Source organism: Bactrocera dorsalis, chromosome 6 (genome assembly GCF_023373825.1).
Source record: "Bactrocera dorsalis isolate Fly_Bdor chromosome 6, ASM2337382v1, whole genome shotgun sequence".
Taxonomy (NCBI): Eukaryota; Metazoa; Arthropoda; class Insecta; order Diptera; family Tephritidae; genus Bactrocera; species Bactrocera dorsalis.
This window is the reverse complement of record NC_064308.1, coordinates 25,697,053-25,716,056: the sequence shown is the minus strand read 5'-3', so window position 1 is coordinate 25,716,056 and position 19,004 is coordinate 25,697,053. Positions and strand designations below refer to the sequence as shown.

The 19,004-nt window shown below is 34.7% G+C and overlaps 1 protein-coding gene across 18 annotated transcripts in view; it reads right to left on the bottom strand.

Moving 5' to 3' along the window:
- Positions 1 to 19,004, bottom strand: part of LOC105225707 (zinc finger protein 2) — a 315,040-nt gene that overhangs the window by 150,736 nt on the left and 145,300 nt on the right. For all 18 annotated transcript variants that reach the window (XR_007423204.1, XR_007423205.1, XR_007423203.1 and 15 more), the window contains one exon: positions 1,931 to 2,066. Coding sequence is in view for 15 of the 18 variants with exons in the window: in XM_049459974.1 (XP_049315931.1) it covers positions 1,931 to 2,066 (136 nt within the window). In the remaining 3 variants the exon portion in view is untranslated. The remainder of the gene's footprint in view (positions 1 to 1,930; positions 2,067 to 19,004) is intronic.

Here is a 19,004-nt window from a genome sequence, read left to right as displayed (position 1 = left end):
AAAACTCCACAAAGATTGCATAAAAGCTGTTTCTAGTAATTCAAAACGTTTTCGAATACCTTTGGCTTCACTTTGTGTGACAGCTTTTTGTGAAAGATCGTGTTCTATGCAATACAAAGCTTGTAGTATTTCAATGTAATACTGATCAAGAGTGCAAACGGCATCGTTGCGAGCTGACCAGCGTGTTAGTGAAAGGGATTTTACAGTAATTTTCTCAGATTTCTTGCAGTAAGATTGTAGAATATCCCAACGACTCGTAGATGCTGAGAAAAAGTTATACAAACTTTGAAGATCATTAAAAAAAGCAGCAGCTGTCGAACTGCGTGATTTCCTACTAAATTGAGAGAATGAGCTGCACAAGGCACGTATTCAGCGTATTCATTACGATTTTTAATCAACTGTTGCAGTCCTGCATAATTCAATTCAACAATTCATCAACTCCAATCGCGGTGGCAGCCATGTATCGAATCAACGTTTCGAGAGTTATCGATTTTATAGTAACTGCGGTTGCCCGATTGTGGTAGCCCTGCATGTATTCGAATTTGAACCGCGCATTTGTGAGAATACAATAAAGAGGCTAAATTTCATTTGACAAGATTGTTAGAAAAGTAAATTTAACAATATGGTAGACTTGTACACTTTTGGGTGAAAAATCTTATGGTTTTCATTTGAAAGTAGCATTTTATCTAGTGTAAACGGTCAGAATTTGCCGCCCCTAAAAATTTGCCGCCCTAGGCAGCTGCCTATGTTGCCTGTTCGGTAAATCCGCCCCTGGTTACATATCTAACGAAGTGACCGATATATTCAGCATAGAGTCAAATGCAATAATGAACATTATTACGTCATTTACGATGGGGATTAGGGGATGGTTTGAATCAATTTCATATATTTTTAGCAAATACTTTTAGTATTTTTGAACATAATCATTATATGGAGCAAGGCTTAATTATTACTCCAAAAAAAATATTATTCTTCGTACATAAAAATAGCAAAATGCACCAAGAATTGGCACATAGCTAACTTGTTTCATTATGAATCTCTATTATAAAACCTGAATTGAATGACAACAAAATAAATAATTCACTTATAAAATTTTTTATAATTAGTAAAAGTCTTAAGTTTTTTCTGACTATTCAGACTTTAAAAGGAGTTTTTAATATACTTAGTCCATAGAGCTACCAACATTTGCAATACTCTTCACAAGGAAGGAGAAAGGCGACGTGGAATCATCTTGTCACTTCCTCCTCCATGGGTCTATTTAAATGACAGCTATATTCTATAGTGATCCGATCTGAAATTTTTTTTCGAAGATTTCATCACTTGCCAAATTTCTTGAAGATTTCTTGTTAAATAAAAAGGGCCAATCTGTATGACAGCTTTGCTATAGTAATCCGAAATCGTCGGTTCCAACCAAAGAGCAGCTTCTTAAAAAGAGAAGAACTTTCAGATCGATATCTCAAAAACTGGAAGAGTAGTTCGCGTATATATGGACAGGCAGTTTCACATGTTTATTTCTGGTTGCTACAAACTTCATAACAAACTTAAACAAAAAATAAGAGGACCTAGAAACACCAGATCAATTTGGAGTTCCTTATGTATGAATACAAATTTTCGTCCATTGTTTATTAAAATACTTCAAATGTTTTCACTAATTTGCCAAATAGATTTACAATTTTAAGAAATCTCCCGCTTCATTCCTTTGGTAGCCAGCAAACTAAAAATAAAGTTCATCAATTTTGAAAATTACGGATGAATATAACACCTAATAGCTTAAGTTATATTTTATTTATATTTTCCAAAAAAAATATTCTAAATAAGACTTTGTTTAATTGGTGATGGTTAAACTAATATACAATAATCAGCACAGAAATTTGAATATAACCGCCTTCTTACAAAATATTGCAATAGAATATGTAAAAAATCTGCTTACCATTCAAAATAGAATCTTGCGTCGAGCTTTCTGTAGCGATTATGAATGCATTACCATCTAAATTGAAAACGATTTTTCCTTGAAAAAGTTCAACATCTGCTCTTAACATTGGTTCCTGGTCATCCGTTTCAAGGTTCTAAAATGCAAATTAAAAATACTGTTACATATGTGAACTTATAAAAATTTCTTAATTATGTAGTTAATTTTGAGAGCCGAAATTTGTGTAAAAACCAAATGTATGTAATTTTTTCATACTGTGTATGAAATCACTTAGGCGTGTTAGATTCTTAAGATTACATACTTATGGTCAATGAAATCGGATTTTAACCCAAGCGGAAACATATAAATTAGAAGGAAATATTTCTTATATTTTTGATATCAAGTACAAAATCTTAGAAAATACATTTTTGATATATTTCAGATATTCACCGATATATAAACAAAAAAGAAAAAACTTTAATTTTTAATTTATCAACGAAAATGGTTTTATTGTTTTTCAAAATATTCTCCATCAAGATTTATACACTTTTGCATGCGCTCAAACCAATTTTCGAAGCACTTTTTCCACTCCGATTGAGAAACCTCCAAAACATGGTTTTTGAATGCTTCAACAGCATCTTCTGGCGACGAAAATCGTTGACCACGCATTATTTTCTTGATGAGTGGGAATAAAAAGAAGTCGTTGGGTGCCAAGTCAAGGCTGTACGGCGGATGACCCATCAATTCGACGTTTTGGCAGGTCAAAAAGGCGCTGGTTTGAGCCTGTGTGTGAGAGCTCGCATTGTCATGGTGCACAATAATTCGTCTTCTCTTGTTCGTTTTTCGAATTTCTCCGAAGACTTCAGGCAAACAAATTGTGGTGTACCACTCAGAATTAACCGTCATGATCAGTTTTGCCGAAGAAACAGGCGACCATTTGCTTCGAAGTGCTTCTTCCACGAACAACTTTCGTTGGAAGACCCACACGGTCGATTGCTGTTTTGTTTCGGGCTCATACGCATAGATCCATGATTCGTCACCTGTGATGATCTTATAAACGTCTTTTGAAGCACCGCGATCGTATTTTTTCAGCATTGAAGGTATGTTACATGACGGTCTTGCATTATCAGTTCACGTACGGCATCGGTGTTTTCTGGCACAACGGCTGTTTTTGGACGACCTTCACGGAATTTGTCTTTGAGCGAGCGTCGGCCACGATTAAATTCGTTGTACCAGTTTTTCACAGTGCTATAGGATGGTGCTTCATAGTCATACAAAGATTTTAGTTCATCGATGCACTCTTGTCGTAATAATCCACGTCGAAAGTTGTGAAAGATGATCGCACGAAATTGTTCACGAGTTAATTCCATTTTTTGGCCGGGATGAATTTTTTAATACCCTGTAAATAAAACAATTCACTATTAAATCACAAAACGTTCTGAGTGATGTTATGCTAAAAAATGTCAAACTTTCCAATGGAAATGTCAGATTGCACATGGCAACACTTAGTGTTGCCTAGGCCAGAAATATATGTATATAGCCGCCCTCGTATACATATGTATAACTAAATCTGAAAACGTAACCGGCCAATGGTTTGCATGAAACCGAAAACATCATGCTACTGATAAAAGTTATTATACTTGTATTTAGTCGCGAGTTGGCTGGAACCAGTATTAATACCAACAATAATGTCAGCCTCGAAGTCCAACTCAGAAGAAGTCTTGTAAAATGTAATACTTCGGACTGAGAAGTAAAGTCCACTATCGACGAACAAAGACCAAACTCTATAATTCACTCATTATTCCCGTCCTGACGCGTTGTTGTTAACTCGGCTTTAACCGCGTAAGCTCTGTCTTTTTCCAATCAACCTTGATATCTCTCTTCCATCACTTTTAACAGCTCTCTCTGCTTCGCATCATAAATACCTAAATTATTGCGAGTGTAATCTAACTTGATACTTATATTTATTCTTATAATCTTGAAGTACTATGTCGCCATATTTTCGACTTGAACTTCTTTATAATTTGGAGCTTTATGATTGCTTAGGAAAATTTGGACTATCAACACTAAAATTTTCCAAGATATACTTTTACTTTTCGGAACAGTCATAACTTTGATAAAATCTGTTTATTTAATGATTTGCTGTATTTGAGGACCAATAAACAGTTCACCTTTTAGTTTTTCCATACTTAAGTCGGGAATTTTTTATAAAAAAAATCACTAAAACTATTTACAAATTGTCTCTTCATTCCTAGCTTGATCACGTATTAAACCAGTGAGTCCATTTCTTCACTTTGGTGTAAATGTTTGACGTTCTTATTCACATCTATTGGCTGCCGTAACAATATTTATTTGTCAACATTCCATACAAATTATTTTTGAAACGAAAGCGAAATTTCCATTGACTAAAACAGGACATTTTGCAGACCGTAATTCGAGATATCTCTACGTTTTATTTTTAGTGAAACCTTAAAACGTTTCGTCTAATTTTGCACATATTTGTGCTAAGGAGAATAAGAATAATGTGACGTTTGAATGCGCGAAGAAGGTGTGCTGTACCTTAATCATGACTAGAGAAGTAAGATTGAGTTGTGGATGGGCAATAAATGTTTTTTTGTTTTTGTAGACAACAAGAGAAATTACAACATTTATATAATATAAACAACTGTAGAACGTAAATATAAAAAAAAGCGTTATTACTCCGTTATGTTAGCGAAACCCCGTAGTAGTCTTTGCTTACCGAGTTGAATGTAGACAATTAGACCGAATGCCAGTTGATAAGTAATAAGATATTTAATTATATATATAAATGACTGCACAGCTCCATAAAAAAAGTCGTTGAGGTGTTACTTTCACAAACCTCAAAAAACATGACGGAGTGGCAAATTCAACTTTTTACATTTTTTTTAATATTTACGGATTTGCGAGAAACTTGTTACTCGAGGGTTTTTGGGGTCTCTGATTACAAATCTGAGCTTAGATTTTGAAAATTCAAAATGCCGGATTCGCTTGAAACATGTTTCACCATGGTTTTCGTTAACGCTGTTTTCATAACGTATGTACGTCTGAGAGGCGCACGACCCTTTTACATTTTGCTGTCCCTCCTACAGTTTTTTTCACAATGCATGCATATTTGCATTTATCTCAGTGTTTACATACAGCACTGGTGCTATTGAACTTTTGGTTGGTCTGAGAAGCCATACGTCTCCGAGACGTATGTTTATGTTTTGAGTTACTTTTACAATTTTTGAGTGATTATTAGTTATTGTATTTAGGACGCGCTAATAGCTGCTTATCTAACAGATCTAGATGAACGTAATTCAACAGAAAATGAAAGTGAAATAGGAGATGCTGTATTAGAAGAGGATGTGACGCGAGAAAGTGACGCGAAAGATGAAGATCTTAATGTGCAGGATAATCACGAAAATCATGAAAAAATAGACATACTACTCTTACATACTATAAGAGTATTTCAGCCAACATTAAGAAGCAAGCTTCAATATTGCTGGACTACCTCGATGGGAATAAATGCCGGTAGAGTTCTATCGATGAATGTTGTTCGAACAATAAGAGGTCACACAAGACCATGTAAAGTCTTATGTGATCCGATTTTGTCCTTCAATGCTTTTTTTACTGACGAATTAATATCAGAATTAGTTCAGTGAACGAATGCATCTCTATAACAACTAATTTGACTAGCAAAACGTTCGCAATGACAAATTATCCTGAAATTCGTGCTTTTCTCGGAGTACTTACTTGACCGCAGTTTTAAAGGATAATCACTTGTCAGCTAGTGAGTTATTCAATACAACCTACAATGGAGATAGGTATATTGCTGCCATGAGCCGTGATAGGTTCAACTTTTTAATTAGTAGGCTGCGAAGGGATGATAAAGTATTGAGACTTGCTCTGCTCCCCACAGATGCTTTTGTACCTATCAGAAAGGTGCGGAATCTCTTAATAAAACAGTGCAACGATAGTTATACTCCAGTGGGCGTTGTCTTTTCAAAATGTATTTAGCTAGTAAGCCGAATAAGTATGGCAAAAAAATCATTATGATTTGTGATAGCGCTACTAAATATTATATATAACTAGCTGACCCCGCAGCCGTTGTCCTGCGTGAAATTATGTGTTTTGAAATGAAAAGAAAGTTAAATTTAACGTTGCATTTTTTTTTTCAATGTACATAAACAAAATTTTTTGGTTTTTGTTCCGGAATACAGAAAAAATGGTTTTCCAACTCGTGAGTACGCCACGTATATCTGACCGTGTGAAAAACAGAGCATTTCCAAATTTATGCTACACACTATGCGACTGTCCTTGTTTCCTGTTGATTGTCATCTCAAATTCAAATGAAACGGAATACGTTTGAACTGAAATGGCAAATCGTTAGAACTCAAAGGAATTATTAGAATCAAGTATTCTGCCCCCTTGTATTCGATAGCGCAGATTGCGGAACATAATAACGACAGATCCAACTTTGAGACGCAAATGATGCAGTGGCATACCAAGCCTGTCCAAAGAATTTAGAAATTCCATTGGATTATTCACGGCGTCGTCTTCATTGTCAAGACTATCGATCGCTTTGACTTTGAATCTTCCAGTTTAAGTCAACATCGGTATTTTTGGCAGCTAACATTGTGCGTGCACTTAAGGAATCGTAGTAACGATATTTTGGCAATGGCCGAACATTCGTGATGAGTTCATCTTTAGTGAATTGATAAGCGGCGAATGGAATTGATATCAATCCACCGGAAGTATCAACCGGAATTGACCCATTTCCTGGTTTTAGCGAAGACGATGTAAAATGTCTTCGGCAATGTTATTTTTGTTCGTATCCTATAATAGGTGCGGATTTGAAGGCTGATATGTCGAAATTATTATCGCGAAAAGTGTGCGAACTTCATTTGCATTCCAGTGATTGACATTTTCCAGCAATTGTAATTGCTGGCTTACTTCTCCAAAACTCGCAGACACCGTACCATTTACAGTACGCAATGACTCAAATGAAGTTGAACCGCGTTCATTAATCAATAGCAACCGAAGGTAGGAACAATCGTCGTTTTTTCGGGTAGATTGTGTAAATTCGTCCTAATGCATTAGTTGATAACACACCTGGATGTCCATATACTGGTTGGCCTTGCTTTCTGCGCAACTATTTTTTCGACGATGCATTCCAGGCATAATATCAAAGTATATCCGAATAGAGCAATATTCTCGCAAACAGATTACTGACGAAAGTTGAGAAAAAACTCGTAAATGTTAATTTTGTTGCTGGCGGTGTTTCCACTGACTGTACTGTATTCTCTGGGTTGAAATACACTCTTTGGCCATTCTCCAAATTAACTGCGAGACGCACAACATTCGGAAAACGGTCATGAATTGCAAAAGTAAATATCGTATTAAGCGCTTTATTGCAGTTCACGTATCGACCGTATCGTATTGCTTCCTTTGGTGACGTACTTACAAAGGCATTTTATAGATTTCACCAAACTGCAATACTCAATATTGATATAAGTTTTGAATGCGAATTAAACAATAGTGGGGAATATAGTACGATCCATGTATTGTCAGCTTCGATATTCACTCTTCTAAATTGAATGCTGAATGTTCTGGCATTGTTATCTGGCGAGCGATGCCGATAGAGTGGATATTTTCAGTTTGTGTTTCCGAGAGAAAAGCACATGGATAGTGTTTCGCGCATTTATATTCAGATATACAAACCGAAAAGAGATTGTAGTGGATGCAAGGTCCATGAACCATATTGGTTTCCACCACTTCGTATAATACTGGATCTTTCTCTGGATCAGGAGTTTCCGCAGAAATGATTTCATCAATTTGATCTGGTGTAACCACCATCCGCCATCCAAAGAAGAATGGCAAACCTCTCTTTTGCCACTCAAAAAAGTACATCTAGCATATAACAGCCCCATATATACGTTGCTTCAAGATAAAGTCCATCAAAGCTGTTGCTTGAAAAGTCTTGCTGTGACATCGTGACGATCGCTTGCTAACTGACCGCGATCCATAATACCGCAGGTATGGCATCGCATTCTGGGAGTACTCGGTCATGTGCTAATGTAAGTTGATGCCAAAAAGAACGCCGACCGTAGCAAATTTCATTCTGTAATTGATCACTTTGTATGCAACACACATAACATTCTCACTGAATAATTTTCAAAAATTTTTTAAACAAACGGCAAATTTGAACGATTCAAATAATAGAAAAACAAAACAAAATAAATTGAAAAAAAATGGATGAAAAATTTAACTTTTTGGAACTGTCCAATTTTCCGACTTTTCCTCACAAAAAGCATACAGTTTTTTTTTATTTCTAAACCTTCCCCGATCCCCACAGAACATTCTCTGAAAATTTCATGAAGATTGGTTCAGTCGTTCTCTCAGCGTTACTAATAAACAAACATTCATTCGTTTGTATGGGAATAAGAAAAGGGCTTTTTCGATGCCATTAAGTGAATACTATGTAAATGAGTTAACCAGACCAATACATGGTAACTATCGCTACATTACTTGCGATAATTGCTTCACCTCCGTACAATTAGCAAAGAGCTTTCTAAAAGAGCCATATAAGTTGATCATTGTTGGAACAATAAGATCCAACAAGGGAGAAATACCTGAGCAAATGCTAAGTACAGGGGGTCAAAATCTCTGCACCTGCTACCAGCACCCTATGGTGGAATGGCCCGCGATGTTTGACAGAATCTCCCGACTCTTGGCTCCAGTCGCGCATACGAAACATACTTGCCCTTAGAAAGTCGAAAAATCGACACTTATCATGCCACACTGGATGACATTGACATCCTTAACCGATTTTCATCGCACTCAAGACCAGTTGGCACAACAATGTTTTGCTTTGATGGTCCTTTAACTTCAGCATCATATAAACCTAAGCCATTAAAGATGGTATATACGTCATTTACTGTCGCAAAATGATTTCCACGAGCAAAAAGTCGTTGAATCGAAAGGAGTTTATGAAGGTACTCTCAATGGGATCATCAATGCCTTGGATGGAACAAATACGCGAAATACTAACATTGTCCAAAAGTTCGCGATGCAGTATTGCAGCTACTATGCCTGTGGAACCACCCAACCTTGATAACAATAGTAACGAAGAACCATCCTTTTCCAAGAAAAGAAAATACTGCGTGTTTTGTCCATCGAAAGTTCCTCGAAATGAAGTGAAATGTTTTAAGTATCAAAAACCCGTACGTAGCAAAAAAATTTACTTTGTAACTCATGTATATAAATATTTAAAATGTTCAAAAATGCTATAAAAAGTAATTGAAAATATTTTGAAATTTATTTAGTAAGTAAGAAACAAATAAATTATATAAGTATAAAGTTTTGTGGTATCCCATAAAAGTCCAAAAACAACGATATAAATATTTGCCAGACGTATCATTATAATTTCAAGGACTAAAAATAACGTTATGAATGCAGGGTTAATCAGCGATCAAGAATTTGATATCTGGTTTTCTAAATTAATATCCAATATATTATATGATCAAGGCGTCCTTTATGTTGCAATTATCTACATTCAGCCATAACCAGGAACAATGAGCAGGCTTCTGACCGTTCCCACGACAGTCGGGTCTAAGTAACCGGAACGGACCCGGATCAAGGACTGTCAATCCGGCCCTATGCCTCGAAATTACTTTAGGAACGTTTTCTGCCGCTACAACAACAACAACAACAGGCTTCTGTTTCCTTTGGTGTGCTTGATTAAAAGTGAATCCTCTTGCCTCTCACTATTCTTAGCTCATGTTCAAAAATGTACATATTCTTTTAGTTTGGAATGATCTTTTTAGTGTTTTTCTATTAAGTTGCTTTGATGTGTCACTTTTTAGTGACTAACAGTAGTCTGCCAATATGTAAGCATTCCACATTCCTGATATCTCTTTTTAAGCTCTTGTAAACCCTGGTGAAATCTTTCGCTCTGCCCAAATTTTCGTGAAAATTTTCAAATGTTAATGAAAAAAGTGTAATTCATCAGGCATTCCAATGTTTGAAAACTTTTTTCAACAATACATACTTGCTTTATTAGGGCCGTATTGCCGTGAAATTTTATTGTAATATATTTTCCAGGCTGTTTTCTTCACTGTGGTCATTTTTTTTCAAATTCAGCGTCTGTGAACTTCTATTATTTTTGTTTCTGGCAGTTTGGGAATTTTTTCGAAAAGGTTTTTAAAAGATTTGCGTTTCGTATTTCTCAATTGTTTTAAAATACCCAGTTTTATATGGAGCGCAAAAATTAATTTACTCTCTTTTATGACATTCCTAGAACCTGAAGTTAAAGTTTTCTTAAGTGTACAATCTTTTTGTGAATAATGTTTGTTGCGGGCTCTTTAATTCACATGACAATTTCCAATGCGTTTATCATATTCTAATTATTTTTTGAGTAAAAATTGGGGGTTGAAGTATTCTTCTTTTAATATTATACTACCGTTTGAGTAACTGGTAAAGAGGAATATTGGTTGCCATTGTGTAGCAAAGACTGCTTTTAAGCTTCATGAATATATCATATTCATTTATTAGTCCATCAATATCGCAGCAGTAAACTGAATTATCGTTATTTATGACATTTTTTCAGAATTAAACATCTCGATTACGACAGAACCTTATAAGAATTCCTGGAATTAGACAATTTATCTCTATCAATCTTGACGCTAATAGTTTTAAAACTTCTTTTGATAGTACTGCATCTAGATCCATGTCATTTAACTCTGATTGAATAAAATCATCAGGATTTTCATCAGTCAGTGTCAACAGCAACTAGAGCTTGGACAGTAGAAATATTACTTTTACTATTCTGTTTAGAAGCAAGAAGAATGGAAAGCGTCCCAGGTTCAAGAGAAGCGTAAAGGATAGATTATTTTGTGTTTGAGTTTTGCAATCTACCAGGGAAGCGAATGAAAGGTTAAATGTTATGTGCGTCACAGTTGCTTTTTTAAGTGAATTCAGTGATTTAATACGTGATTAAGTTCGGATAAAGCAATATTTCAAAAAGGTGGACGCAGAAAGATATTACTGTGATCACATTTCTAGTATATTTCCGAAGCTTTGTCTGAAAAATTAGAAAAATATAATGATTATTTGATTATGGAATGAAGAATTTAATGAATGGTAAAGATTTTATCAAGCTCTGGAAACTGAAGTTTGGAAAAATTTTATGTATATAGTCGAAAATTTCCTAGCTAACCACAAAGCACCAAACTACGAAGAAATTGGAAAAAATATACTGCCAAATTTTCAGACTCTCTATTCTTATATTCAAAACACAACTGACAATATAAATATAACTGCTATTTTGTTTCATGTTTCCTCATTTTTGTTATGTAAAATGCAAATAAAGATTTTAAAATAAATGGGGCGAATCTTTCAAAATTAAAAATAGTTTCATGAATTGTGAACACAAATATAACTTAGATCGATCTTACTACAAGTATAGCCAAAAAACAGTAAGACTTTGTTCATAATTTTAATTATTTTTTCTTCATTTATTCTTCAAAATCTATATATTACCCCTCAACGTAATCCCAAAGTGTGGCCACGTTTTTGCCAACCCTTGTATCAGTTGTTAAACCCAATTTCTGGAATAGCCTTCAATACGCGTAACGATTCAAGTTTAATGTCTTCAATTGACTCCAAATGATCTATTACTTGCGGCGTTTCATGACATCCTGGTAGTCAGAAAGCCTTTTTCACAGACCTTAAAATTTGCACGTCACGCTACCAGGCGAAGAAAAAAATCATATCACTAACATGACAGTATCGATAATCGAAGAAAACTGTCAACATAAACTTGATTTTTGACCTACTTTGACGTGTTTTTTCGGCTTTAGCTCACCTTTTGCCACGATATTCGGCCAATTGTTCGTCTATTTCCGTGTCGAAAGCATAGATCCAGGACTCATTTCTAGTAATAACACGTTTCATGACATCCTGGTAGTCAGAAAGCATTTTTTACAAACTTTAAGGCGACGCTGCTTTAGTGATTTTGGAACCAATCGCTTTTTTTTAGGCCCAAATGATCTTCAAAATGGTTTTCACTGATCCTTCCGACATTCCAATGATGCCAGTAAGATTTCTGGCTGTTAATCGTCGATTCTCATGCACCAATTCTTTTATTTGATTGACGTGTTGATCATAAGTTTATGTTGATAGCGATCCCGGACGTGGTTCGTCGTCAACGCGTTCTCCACCCTCTTTGAATAATATGTACCAATCAAAAAACTTGGTCGCGATAAACAATTATCACCGAAGGCTTTTTTCAGCATTCTGAATGTTTCGGCACCAGAAATTTGATTCCACACTCAAAATTTAATGGAACTTCTACGTTGAATAATTTCACACATCGCAAAATCACCGAATGCACTTAATATACATACTTCAGAAAGACAAGCGTATATTATACACTAATGATTATTTTGAAGCGGTGATGAGAAAAATCTACTCTCAGGTGCAAAGCATAAAAAAACATGTCGTGCTTTGGCCAAGGCGCGCCTGGAGGTAGTTGTCGTGATCACCGGTGATACACTGGCAGCGAACCAATTAATATTAAATTGTGTATTAACTTGTGATTAGTTAAGCGTAATTAATTTGTAAATTATAGAACCTTTTTTATACTCTTGCAACATGTTGCTACAGAAGATAGTAGTTTTCTTCATGTAACGGTTGTTTGTATCACCTAAAATACTCGAGATAGATATAGGATTATTTATATATAAATGATCAGGATGACTAGTTAAAATCCGAATATGTCCGTCGGTCCAAGCTGTAACTTGACATCGTTAGATCGAAATAATCGAAAACTTATGAATTGCCATAACTAAGCTCCACTATAAGTTTCCAGATTGTTAGTTGGTGCAGCGAATTACATGAAGTATGTAGTTTTATTTTTGAGAAAATGGGCGTGACTTCGCTTCTAACAGATTTAACGGCTTCCTATCCACACCTCTTACGACGGTGTGAAAACAGATGAAATCGGATGATAACCCCCTCCTCTTCCCATATAACGGTTAAAAATTACTAAATTAATTTATAGCATCAATATTTAAATTTGTCAAGAAAAATGATTTAAGGGATCAGTAGGCTAATCTTTTTTAATTTTTTTTTTTTGCATTTTCTGTTCCCTTATACTTCTACAATTAATGTAGAAACCCACTTTACCATAGGAAAGTTTCGAAAAAGGCCCAAAAATAATAATACCGCTCGACGTTCGGAGCGCTCTGAGTGCACACCTCAAACTTTAAACGCGTTTTTCTCAAAACAATCTTTTTTAAATTGACGGACATGATTCCGGTCGAAGTACTCAACCGATTTGCTTAGTTTTTTTTTTAAATGTTAACAAAACGAATGGCTATCGTCCCTATTTTATAATTCATAATTTTTTATAATTTATTGACAAAGTTATGACAAAATTTATGTGAAAAAAACATGGGGAAAAATTAAAAAAAAAAAAACTTTTTTATTTATCAACATTTTTTCATGATTCTAGTAGGGACGATAACCATTTACTTTTTAAGAATAAATTGGGTTTTTGTGTTTCAGATGATCTAAACATGAGAAATCGTGTCTGCCAGTCAAAAAACGAATCTCTTTCACCCAGCCATTTCTCCGACAGATGTCATCAAAAAATTCTTAAAAAATTTGTTTATACACTCCACGATATACATACCCCATGATATGTGAAACAAGTTCTATTGTAGAAGAAAAATTTCTATGAAAAATTTGTCAAAAAAAACAGGCCAGATTACCCTACTGACCCCTTAACATCTGGGATGACAACAGAGGGCTTTGTAGGAGACGGTCTCAAAAATGGACTATGGGCGAGCTGCTGCCCACTTTTAGGTAAAATTATATATCTCTGGAACTACTAGACCAATTTCAACCATATTCAGAACATAATATTAGCCTGACAGTCTTTTAATGCTCTGCAAATGGCCCCACATGCCGAATATGTTTCTTTGATAGTAATATACCCTTGTGTCAATAATGGTAAACCGGTCAGTACTTCTCTTGCCCCATATACCTAATATAAAGATTTTCGAACTCCCACTTGACTTTATATCATATGTATTTATTGGCCAATATGTAAGTTAATTGAATGAAAGTGAGAGAGACTGTTCTTCTAATTACAATGTATATGTGAGACTAAAATGGATAAAATCCGGAGAAAAACTGCAATAGCCCCTATAAATATGATATTGAGTAATTTCGAAAATGTGGCAGACTTTATTTATTTACAAGTGTATATTGGCGTGGGTATGTCAGGTACCTTAATGAAACTTAGAATGCATCTTCTTCTGTTAATAATATATGATAATTATAATAGTAGGGGTGAATACTATACTTATTCCCCATATACTTAATAAAATATTTTTAAACTTTCCGTATATCTCCATTATACGTACATATGTTTACATGTAAGTTATTTTTGCGAAATTAACTCAGCTGTTGGATAATACAATACCACAATAATAAAATATGATGTTATTTGTTCAATGACTGTAAGGTTATTGAATATGTTTGACAGACGTCATGCCAGCCAAACAGAAAAAAATTAAGACACGTTTACAGCAAGTGTTCCCTACCAACACATTTGTATCTTAACCCTCACATCGTACTGGTTGTTTGATGCCGAAATTTATCTACGAAAACTAATATTTGGTATGGCGACCATTGCGTCCATAACAGCTCGCAGATGTCCGGAACTTTTGCTATACTTTTTGTATTGCTCTGATAAAAAGCCCACCAATTCTCTATTGAGTTTAAGTCAGGACTCTGCGCGGGTGTATCAATAATTTTTCTGCAATTGTACAATAGTCAGGTACTGTACAGAAACGATTTGAGTTTTGAAAAGTTGTCCTGTATTAATTAATTTTAATATTTTGCATGTCGATCTTTAGTATCATCAACGGCTTGTAGTCCGCTTTTGACTGACATTATTAGTTTTAGATCATATTCGTCCGGAATTTCAGTCCTATTCCCCATTGCTAAGTTCTTTGTCGCAATGTTGAAGCACCCAATTTCTCTTATTTTCTGTAAACCCAGAAGCATTATTATGTAATTGGAACCGTATTTTAAGGTATTAAGTAGCATCCATATGTCCATCAATAACAACAAGGTCCCCAACTCCTCTGCAAAAAATGCAGGTTCATACCATTACCGAAAGTTTACCGAATTTACTGTTGGTATAGTATATTTTGGCTTAAAGCTGTTAAAAGTTGATGCCAAACTTTACGATTTAATAAACCATAGCGCGCACGTTACACATAGCAACCACGAGGTTAACGGTGTTTTTGTATTATTCGAAATTCAATGGAAATGAAAAACTGCACATTTCCACGTAAAGCGTACTTTGTGCAAACACACAAAGAATAACTGTCCTCACTTTGACAGTTTTGTAAGTGGTTTATTTTTTAAATTTTTTTTATTTTAAATTTTTTACTAATAAGTTGACGATGATTATGTGGTGTGGCTGTTCATGCATTAAATAAATGATGTAAAAAAATGTTAACGTTTTTAACTACTAAGGTTATTTTAATTGACAAGAGAAAATTCAAAAAGAACAGTTTTAGACCCGTAAGAACATTTTCCTGGAAAACTGTTCATAAATTCGAATTTGAAGCGTCGTTTAAGGCTGCTTAGGTTTTCTTTGAACTGTGTTTGATCAAAGAATCCACTACATTTGCAGAATTTTACTTTACTCGCTTTTATACCGTTAATTTTTGGAATTTTGTAATTCGATTAGGTGACATTTATAAAGACTACTTAGATCAATTATATATTTCAAAAAAATATTAAAAAAGGTAACATACTCGTAGTTAATGAAATATAAGTTTAGAAATGAATTTGTATATTCTTCCATTTTGCAAACAATTAATTGACAAACTGTAAGTATGTATTATATAATAATTTTTGTTATTCTAACAAACTGTAAGCCGATTAGGTCAGTCAGTGTTATACTCGTATATTGTATTTACATAAAATATTACAGTTAGTGTCATTGAAAATCGTACAGCAAGTAAAAGTTTAAGTTTTCTGAAATATCTCTATTTTATTTGCGCAAAATTAAAAAAATTTTCTTTGCTATAATTTGTAATAGAGTTAAGACCAAAATGTAAAGGAAATTATTTCTTAAGCTTTCCCCGTTTTTATGTCAAAAGAGCACCATTGCTCAAAGTTTGTCAAAGGGGGTGTCACTGAAAATCGTACAGCTGACTAATAATTGGAAAAATTTGGTTATTCTTCGAATTAAAAGTAAGCAATCGGAACGTATTGATTTTAATCGGTTTTTACAAGGTGACGCAAAAATAACCTTCCCATGTTTTTTGGCTGTAATTTAAAAAAACTGAAAATCTTTGATTCTGCTTGGATTATTTTTATTTGGTGTTTTAAATTTTTTACATCAAGTCGAGAATATGATATCATGTAAATAGCCGCCACCACAGTTAATTGTCATTTGAGCCCTTTTTATGGCGTTTTCCATCACTTTGGCCAGAACTTCCGACGATAGGTCCTCACATAACGCGACTTCAAAAAGTCCCACAAAAAGTCTGGAGCAATCAAATCAGGCGATCTTGCTGGTCAGTCGCCAAAGCGGGAGATTAGGCGCCCGGGAAATGCATCCTTCAGCAAATCGGTTGTGACACGTGCAGTGTGTGCTGTTGCGCCGTCCTGTTGGAACCACATGTTTTCCAATCCCAATTCATCAAGTTGCGGTAAAAATAACTCGTTGATCATTGCTCTGTAGCGCTCACAACTCATAGAAAAAGAAAAAAGGACCGATGACTCCTCCAGCAAAAACAGTACACCATACAGTGACTTTGAGCGCGTGTAATGCCTCTTCGTGAGTTACACGCGGATTTTCATTGCCTCAGAAGCGTAAATTTTGCTTATTTACGTACCCGCTTAGGTGAAAATGGGCCTCATTACTCATGATTATTTTTGATGAAAAATTATCTTCCTCTTGGTGGTGATTAAGGATGGCTTGAGCGTATTGTATCTTCATCTTCAAATCTTGTACCAAAATTCGCTGTAAACACCGTCGACTGATACTCATTTGCTTAGCACGTCGTCTGGTCGATGTCGATGGCGCTTCCATGACATCCTCGACAACAGCAGCAATATTCTCTGCAGAACGGCTACTTCGGGGTCTGCCACGTCTGACAGTATCTCGTGTTGTGCCAGTCTCTTCGAGGTGAGCGGCTAAACGTCGCAGTATTTCACCAGTAGGCGTCGGACGGCCAGGAAATCTGCGACGAAATTCATGTTGTGCCAAAGTCACCGACCGATTATTGGTCAAATAAAAAGTCACCAATAGCCCGCGTTCTGGAGCAGTGTAGCGTACCCTTGTTTATTTAGGTGTATTTTGCATGTGTGTACTACACAAATGTCAAAACTGAATTGACATTAGAGGTCAATTGCAAAATTTATAGCAGCTTCTGGTATGAGGATTACTTTTGCACCACCCTGTATTTTGTATTAAAGTGGTCATTGGAGTAATCCTTTCATAAAATATATAAAATTTTGGTAAAATGAAATGAAACGACTACTGAAATATTACAAAACATTAATTTCAACTGGCAATTTATCATTACAAAACCGGTAAATCGAATGGAGAAATAGCCAAAATAATAAATCGGAGTCGAAGTACTATTCAGAATATTATTTCAAGATATAAAAAGAAAATCGGATGGTAAACAGGGTAAAAAAATCAAAAAAAGAAAAAGCTGATTGCGACTGACGAACGATGGATTATAAGGAAAGTTAAGAACCCTACCATTTCCGCTTCTAAAATTGCCACAGATCTTAAATTCTACTTAAAAAAGGAAGTAAATGATTCAATATTTTTGTACATTTAAAACGAAAAAAGGTGCACTGTACGATTTTTACTGATTGAATATTACTTAGCCAAGAGTATTAAAATGAGCTGTTTCTTGTTATTACTATTATTCATTTTTAAGTTTTGTGAATAATTGAATTTAAGTGTTTATATCAAACGCCTAATAGTATATTTAATTGGAATTATCTGAAGTAGTTAGTGGATACTAAAGTACTTAAAAAGTGTGCCTGTACGATTTTCAATGACACTCAAGCAATGCAATGTATATATGTATATTGCTTGAAAATGTGTTCACGCAACATTAGGGTCGGTCCCAAAAACGAATGTTTTTTTGTTTTTGTTTGTATCCTGAAGAATTAGTTTGTAGACATCTCTAAGAAAGTCTCTCCAAGTATGAGGTCTTAATTGTAATAGAAACGAAACAATATCAACCACTGTCCAAATATCTTCCTGTCAAACTTTTCTTCATGAATTTTTTTTTATCAGTAAAGCGTTAGAAAAAACTCAGAAATACTTTTTGACAGATCTATGTATCATATTCTCAATCTTGTGTTATTTCCCAAACTAACTACAAACTATCCTCCACATTTCGCAAAAGCACGGATTCGGGTCACCAGCTCTCGTAAACCAATCTGAATAAGTGTGAGAAAACCATATTTTGCAGCAAATAATTTGACTTAGCATGTATACAAAGTCTTATTCACTCGTCTAACAATTTTCTTGTTATTTATTTACGATATCTCTTCTGTAATAAAATACTCCACAATTTTATTATATGCCGACGACGTGAAACTTTTCAAATCATATGCTTCAACGTCAAGACGACTGTTGGAAACAGATTTAAACAATTTGGTTGCTTGCTGTGATACATAGAAATGATTTGCCATTGAATTTCAAAAAATATAAGACAATTTGCTTTTCCCGTAGATTTATAGCGGAATTCTGTAACCAGTCTCTAGTGTCTATTTGAAACATTTAATGCAAAGTCTCAATTTGAGACTAGTTACTATTCACTAAACAGTCTCTAGCGTTAGTCTTAAAGTATTGAGAACTGAGCAGGTCACAAAACTAAAAAGAACTCTTGTCTGCCATTTTGAATATACTGAATAGAGATCATAGAGATCGATTGTCGTTTCTTTATATTTTGTAAGCAACTCAAACACGAAAAGATGAAAAATAAATCAATTTTACATAAATTTCGTAAATATTATGAAACAAAGTCAACAT